We start from the raw sequence: 8,448 nt of genomic DNA, 5'->3' as shown, positions 1-8,448 counted from the left end.
GAATGTCCTACTATTACGTGCTTGGCCCCACGTGGGCTTGTCGGGGGGAACACAGTGACTGTGAATCCCTGGATAACCAGATCTTACGGACACCTTTTTAACGCCGAGCTCATGGAGCTCGGCACGGACACGCCGAAGGGGTAACTATTGGTGTTGTCGGTTCCCGACGCCACCGCACTTGGTCCCCCTGCAGACATGCCCTGAGATTTCTTGCACCCCACTGTGGCCGGGCGACCCGCAAGGTTAGGGTCTGAGCAGCGTCATTAGGGTGATGTAATTTATTAGCCGACCTGGTTGGCCTCCTGTTCGTACGTCTCTGAACCCAGCATATAGCTTGGGCCACCCGGGGCTTAGCTGCGTAGCCCCGAAAGGTGTTTGTAGTAGACTTCAAGACTTTTGTATTTCCGAGCATTCGGAATCCACAGTACCGCAAAGTCCCCACTAGCGCCAGGCAATAGTCCGAAGCGACTTACAGTGGATGACCTATTTAAGCACGTTTCACCCTGTTACCACTGAGCCACCACAGTGCACTGCGATGCTTTGTCACCCATAAGGGAAGCTAGAGGAAACGCTTCCCGGAGGAAGTCTTGCATTTCTATATTTTTCAGTGGTAACGCTCAGTGTCTCGCTATTTTGCGTTACCCGACTCTCACCACTAGGAGGTCGCAAGACGTTGGGCTGGCCTACTGGTTGCTTGGCGTCCAGTAGGTAACAGGCAGCATTGAGTTGTCTCACCGCCCGACAGTTTGGTTTGACCTCTGGGATGGCCGTCGAGCAGACGACGGGCACATCCCCTGCTTGCCTGACGTCGATTCCCGCCTGTGCCCGGCGCAACCGGTACCCCAGAGAAAGACGTCCATGTGGGAACCGAGACGTGATAGTCTCGCCGTAATGGCCATTTGGTGACCAACTTACCATCTTTCTGAGCCCACAGTCGTTACCGAAACTACCTGGGCCTGGTAGACATTCCCTATCTACCTGCTTCAGACGGACTTTTACGTTCGTCTGACCCGACCACCCCCGCCGGTTAAAGCGCTAGGCACTGGTCCTGATCGACTAACATCCCCGACGGCTTACGATAGCACAGAAACGATTTAAGAGAGCCATACAGTGAAGTTCACAAGAGTCATCTCCATGGTTTTCACATTGTGGATAGTTAGTAGCTCCTCGTTGTCTGAAGGACTTCACTTCAAAGAGGGGCTTCCCAAAACAGGCCCTACAGAGAGTGACGGTGAAAGTCGCCGTCCATCGTGGTCACGTTATCCTCGCACTGGTCACAGTTCAGGGGGAGGTATTGGACACGGTATCGGGAGTCCGTAGTCTGTTCATTCACCTGACAAGGTCACCCACAAAAAGTGGTTACAGTAAATTAACAGTAATTTTGTGGAGATGTGTTAAATGCGTAAATTTCTCCCACACGAACAGCGATGTTAAAAATACAACTGCGTTTTGTTTTCGGGTACAATTAAACTTCCCTTTTTATCTAGAAATACCTAGGATTCAGTAGATGATCCCGGCCTAATGCAAGAGTATGTTACACATCAAGTAGCGATCAAATATTGGATTTCTTCCCATTTTTATATTTTTGGTTTTGCAATTTTTCGTTCTATCAATCATATGTGTGAGACTTTGAGACATGCCAAGTCACCCGTGCGTGACCAAGTACCCTCCAGACGGCCAACACCTTTTAGACACTCAACAAACCTACCCGGATTATTACGCAAACGGGTTGACATTCGTCAATTATCCTAAACTACAAACAAGAGGGTAGATGATTTGTATAAGGACACTAAGGAGGTATTGGTTGATTATTGATATGCATATTTTTTGACATATTGGAAAGTTTTGTTTTGTCGAGAGAGGAAAAAAAATGCTTTGTCGACAATGCATGTTACGGAGAATTAATTTTGTAGCAAAGTAAAACAAAACATACATGAAGAGTGGTCTTTAAAAGAAATTTGTTTAATCTGCTGACTTACTGGGTGTTTTTGTTTTTCGTGGAATAAAGTGGGGGTGAATTTATGACCTTTCGTAATTTCTGTGGAAACGAGGGGTCATTTAGTCCCCCTTTAGAGACCGAATATAAACCATCCCTCGTTTCCAGAGGAATTGCACTGTTCGGCCCTTGCTAAGCCAGTTCAAAATTACTGTTAAAAAGACCTTCCGTCGTAATGATTTTGATCACGACTTTTAACTGAATATTACTTATGCCTATTGTTTTTATTATATGGAAACCTATTAAAAGGTTGTGGATTTACCGTACCAGGGTTTGACACTAAGGCACGTCCGACCGACCGAGTCAACTAAAAGATAGGTCCGGTCGGGTAAAATATCGATTTACTAGTCTGACTGGTCGTGTTAAAAAAGAAACTTTACTTTAAACCAGAAGTCGTTTCCGTGCTAAGGAAAGCAGGGCTTATGAAGTAGAAATCAAAAAAGGTTGAGGTCATTTTATTCTAAATGGACCAAAGAATTTCCGTGACGGGTAGAATTTAAAGAGACACTACAGCTCATTTTGCGCAAAAATCATATAATGACAATTTTCCCACAACTTTTTATAATTTTGTTGCATAGTTGAAAGTATAAACTTTGCGAAAATAGTATATTCATAAAGTTAGAAATTCTCGTTTTATGACTAAAATTAATACTTTTTGATGTCCTATACAATAAAAACAAAGAAATACCGACAGACTCCGCCTTGGTATGCAGACACATGCGCATAGAATGTAAACATACCAGAATGGCGTCTATCGAGAGAAAACGTGCGTTGGGAAGACCCCGAATTTTAACGGACTCTGCTAGGAAAAGAGAGCAAAGTATAATTCACACACGAAGTAGGGTTTACCTGGGGGACCAATATGACCGTTGGTTAAGAAAGAAAGAGGAACTTGGCGAAACACACGCAGGACTAGCGAAGAGGCTGCTCAACAAGTAAGTACAGTATTTGTATATTTTATTTTATATATACAAGATTTGTATAACGCTGTTTCAGTGTTTGATCGATTCTCAGATTGGAAATAGTAGGGTTACGGTTCAATTATTTATTAATAATCAATGCGCTACCAGAAACGTGAAATAATCCCAGCATTTAAAACGGTCCGTATTTAAGTGGGGCCCCCTAAGGGGTACTCTTTAACATTGTTCCTTCAAAAATAACAACACCGACTTTGAAATTGTAAGGCAAGACTTAAAGAGGAATTTTATCATTTAATGTGTAACATTTATTTGTTTCTTCAATCAGTATTATGAAATGATAACAATGCAATACATTTCAGGTTTATGACAGATAGTGAAACCGAGTCAGCTGATCAATCATTGAAAGAGAGATTCTCTACTCCTGTAACGGACAAGAGTAAAACTCAGTTTGTTCGTCCTCCAGATGTGTCTGAAATCTCCTCTGCTTTAAGGTAATAAAAAAAGCAATGAAACCAGTAGTTAATGGGCATTATATTATGATTCCTAGCTGTTCTGTGTGTATATGCAAATTAGCACATTGATATCCTAATCAGTATCTGATCTGAAGAAACCTGTTTTAAATCATTGTATTTATAAATCTATAGTGAGAGCACTGATATAGATGTACCTGCACCATCACAAAGCAAAGAAGAATCCCCAGGGTAAATGAATATATTTTACAGCTTTTTTTAAAACAAATTATAATCTTATAAAGCTTTGAAATAGTTTGATATACATTTTTTTTTAATCCAAGATAACTTTAAGAATTCATTCAATCTTATAAAGAGAGATATTTAAAGGTGATCAAATTTATTATTGAAGTCTTATAAATCATCTCCTTCATAGGATTTATGAGACTTAATTATCCTTTACATTCACTTTTCATTTTAAAAACCATCAGGCATGATTCTCTGCTGGTGAATGTTCTGTACCCAAGGATACTTGTTGCATGAATATACTTGTAAACAATTAATAATTATAGGAATTATGATCGATCAATGTCCGTTTAATATCTGTTGTTTTTCTTTAGAACAATCCAAATAGAATTAAACAAACAAAAATAAAGCTAAGGAAAGTTTGATGTTTATGTACAACAATTTAACTTTATCCAAGGTGTTACGAGTGTAAATACCGTATTCAAAGAGCAGTTCTGAAATTCTGTCTTTTTCTAGCCCAAGCCAAAAACGGAGAAAACTATTCAGAGAGGTGGTGAAAGAGACATCATATGTAAATCCATTTGAGTAAGTTGATTTTGTCCAAGTTGATTTTTTTTGTCCTTTGTTTACCATTATGGACTGTTGTCCTCATTCAATTTTGTTTTTATGATGAAATTTCTTTTAATCTTCAAGAACATGTATTGAATAGCAAACAGTGCTCCCTGCATGGAGTGCTTCATTGTATTTACTGTCTTCTTTGCTCATCTATACTAAACACTCAAGTGAGGCTTTTTTTATCACATTATCCAGCACCCAATCTGCCTGTTCATCCATAGCATGTTTGAGCTTGGAATATATGTGACCTATATGAAAGCATCACTGTCCATGAGTTATAATATTATAAATCAAACATGTCAATGTAGGGCAAATTCATATTTGACAATGGTTGGACTTGCTTAGGTATTCGGGTACAGGTCTGGGGTAATGGTAATGTAGTGACAGCCTTTTTCAGTGTAATAGGGGTGTAATGTATAATTGACATTTTTGCATTACAAGTAATGTTATGCATTCCTTGTAGAAAATGTACTGTAATACACATAACATTTACATTATTTCAAATGTTTGATGATATTATGGAGGTTTAGATCAATGATTTATATTAGTGATGGAAATGTAATGGTAATGTAATGCAGGCCTGTTTGAGAGTAGCCAGACAGGCCACACTAAATGATATTATTCTCTAAACATTCCCAAATTGTGTGAATTCAAAAATTTCTCGTGGACCTTTGGGTTTGGGTGGGTCTAAATAAAAATGGAAATAAAATTTTATGTAATACATGAATATATAAGAGAAATTCATTGAAATCTTTAAGAACAATTTCTCCATAGCAACAATGTCATGTTTGTCCAATTGATATTGCAAGTGCAGTTAAATCATAACTCCATGGAGTTAAAATGAGGTCAAAATATGTCATGGGAAGAAAGAGCATAAAAATTAATTTTGATGAAGGCACCGGGGTCCTGGTGACTCGGGTGAACATTATGGCTCATGGGCCTCTTCTTTCATTCTTATTAGTTTGTATACCAGGGTTGGGCGGTTAAAACCACCCCCGGTTTTAACCAGTGGTTTTAACTGTCCCTGTCGATACTCCCCAAGTGGTCAATTCTGATTCAAACTGTCAATTTTCCTATTTTTGTAGATTTCTTGCAGCGATAATGATAAATTAAATCTTTTCATTATATGGATCAATTGTTGATTAATATTTTTCATTAGATTCATGAGTTTAATACATTTGGTTTCCTGAAACTGTGAACGAAATATCTTCAGTACTATACTAGAGGGTCACAGATAGCATAGCTTGACAATTGGAGACATACCTGTTTACATGTACCTGGACAGATTAAGAATAAAAGGTAGCTGGACATTACCTGAGCACAGGAAGTAGAGTTGACAGGTGTTAATTAGCATACTCTGGGACCAGAGATGACCAGTGTGCATGTTATTGTTATGAAAACATCAACAATCCACCCCCTCAAATGTTTATTTAAGAGTTAAAATGAAGATTTAAAACAATAGGTAGTTCTTGTTAAACTAAGGCATTTGAACAGAAAACCTTTACATCTTCCCCAATATAAGAGAGTTATTTACATTATTTATATAATATTATGAGTTATAAGTATATCATAAACTGATAGTGCATGTTATAAATTACAGTATTTACAATAATCAAGATGATGGCCAATTAGATATTTAAAATAACCAATAACACAGACTATGATGACAAAATAATTTTCAATCAACCAGTATTGACCGGTTTTAACCAGTATTGACCACCGGGCCAGTCAATACTCATATTGACCACTTTTTTGCCAACCCTGTATTGTATACCCTTGATTGATATGGCATATATCAAAAAATTCTGTAATACATGTACAGCAATCATTGTAAAGGACTACTTACATTTCAGTGTAACGATAGATATCTCTGAGGAAAGCTCAAGTGACATTGAATCAGATGAAGAGTATGAACCAAGTGTCAATGTTACCATGAGGTAAATTTTTTTTTATTTCTCATAAGATTCTTGTAAATTTTGTGTTATAAAACTTAAGTAATCTCTCATGTAGGGATTGATTTAATTTTCACATTTTAGACCAAACAACATGTGCGATGTGGAAGAAATAACACTTGAGGAACAAGAGTTTGGAAAGGAGGAAACAGAAGGTGATGGCGAATCAGAAATTCTAGAGAAGGCAGAGGACACAGGTCCAGGGATTATTAAAATTCTGTGTGAAGATGATGTCCATTTGTTGACGGAGGATGAAACATGCCTGGTATATAAGAAGTGTTTACTACAGTTGGCCAATACCAGCATCAGCAAAATGTGCAAAGTCAAAGGATGCAACCTGTCTATTGGGAACCGCTGTGAGAGTGTTGGATCGGCTTTATATATATACTGGGTAAAATTATTATCCTCCTATTTGACACATAAATCTTCATTGCTTTTTCGCTGAAGTGACCTTTTCTGATCGCCTGTTGTCCGTCTGTCTGTAAACTTTTTACATTTTCGATTTCTTCTCCAGAATCACTTGGCCAAAACCATCCTTGGGTGAAGGGCTTTCAAGTTTGTTCAAATGAAGGGCCGTGTCCCCATCAAAGAGGAGATAATTACAAAAATAGGGTGGGGTCATTTACAAATCTTTTTCTCAGAACCACTAGGCCAGAAGAGCTGAAATTTACATACAAACTTCCCTACATAATACAGATTCAAGTTTGTTAAAATCATGGCCACCGGTAGTAGGATGGGGCCACAATAGGGATCAAAGTTTTATAAGCCGATATATAGGGAAATTTTAGATATGAGACAAGGTGACTCAGATGGGCGGTGTGGCCTATGGGTCTCTTGTTTCAATGGTCCCATTAATCTGTATTGATTCAGCTGACCTTTTTTCCTGATCACCTGTTATCCATGATCTATCCGTTCCCCACCCCTCATCTGTCTGTAACCACTATGCCAATATCAGAGAGACTTAATAGAATAAAGCATTTTTAGGAGTAGAGCTTTTAGATTTGTTCTTTTCAAGTTCCATGCTCCTCAACAAAGGGAGATAATTAACAATTGATCATAAAAGGATGGGGGTCATTTGCAATTATTTATCCCCATTCCCTCCCCCCTCCCCTATCAGATTTTGGGGCCATATCATTTTTATCCTGTCTATCCAAATCACCTTGCTCACAACTTATGAATGGTGAGTGAGTGATAGGGCTCTCATATTTCATATGTGGATTCCATATGATAAGACCATTATTTTTGTACCAAAGTTTTATACCTTTTTGACCTTAGAACGTTTCTTCTGTTGCCACTTAAAGCATTGTGATTCACAGACACATCTTGTTTACTCAACAACTATTGAGTCAAGAGTCATAAAACTTAAAAGAAAGCATTCTGATAGAGTGTAGATTCAGTTTTCTTAAAATTAACCCCCACCCACCCCACAAACACAAGGATTGGGCACCTTTAGGGATTAAAGGTTTTTATTTTTAAATTCTGTATATTGGAATTATCTTTGGAATGCATCTTCCTGAGAACGGTAAAGGTACAATTTGTCATATTAATTAAAAACATTCTATACATGTATATTGTAAATTCAAGTTTGTTCAAATGCTGATGTCAGGATGGGGCCACAATAGCAGAAAAATAACTATGAACAAATTTCTATCCAGAACAGCAAATATAAAAAGAATTCCAGTGTAAAACAAGTTAGAATTAAATGAAAACATGCTTATATAGTGAAGATTCAAGTTCTTAAAATGATAGTTGTCAGAATGAGGATGGGGCCACATGAACTAAGAGTTAAGACTTCAACACCTGTACAGGTGAGCAATGTTGCACATGGGCTGCTTGTTAATAACCACCACTGAGCAACTGTAACAACACAACATCCAGGTCCACTTTTTTAGTCTCCGCCATTGAAGATTCGGGGTTATATAGTTTTTGGCCTGTATGTCTGTCTGTCAGTGGCAAAAAACTTTAAACTTGGTCATATCTTTTACACCATAAGAGGTAGAGCTTTCACATTTGGTATATGTATCCCTTCAATGTGGTAAGACCTTTCCATTAACACCAAATATTTTGACCTTGCGACCTTAACATTGATCTTTGATCTACTTTTTAAAAAATATGAATGTAAGCCATATCTTTAAATCGTAAGGCACTGGTTTCATATTTAACATGTGCATTTCTTGTGAGAAGATCTTTCCATTGTACCATATTTATTGACCTTGTGACCTTCAAATTGACTTCTGACCTACTTTGAAAATTATTCTCTAAAATGAGTT

The 8,448-nt window shown here is 38.0% G+C and overlaps 1 protein-coding gene across 1 annotated transcript; it reads left to right on the top strand.

Annotated features, from left to right (window-relative positions):
- Positions 1 to 2,740: 2,740 nt before the first annotated feature.
- On the top strand, positions 2,741 to 4,200 carry LOC125675920 (uncharacterized). Its single transcript, XM_056148194.1, has 4 exons — positions 2,741 to 2,931; positions 3,276 to 3,407; positions 3,561 to 3,617; positions 4,128 to 4,200. The coding sequence occupies exons 1-4, from the start codon at positions 2,741 to 2,743 to the stop codon at positions 4,198 to 4,200; spliced, it is 453 nt and encodes a 150-aa protein (XP_056004169.1).
- The last annotated feature ends 4,248 nt before the right edge of the window (positions 4,201 to 8,448 follow it).

The sequence above is a fragment of the Ostrea edulis genome, chromosome 9, assembly GCF_947568905.1.
Source record: "Ostrea edulis chromosome 9, xbOstEdul1.1, whole genome shotgun sequence".
Classification (NCBI taxonomy): domain Eukaryota; kingdom Metazoa; phylum Mollusca; class Bivalvia; order Ostreida; family Ostreidae; genus Ostrea; species Ostrea edulis.
Note: the sequence above shows the minus strand (reverse complement) of the source record. Positions and strands in the feature narration are given on the sequence as shown.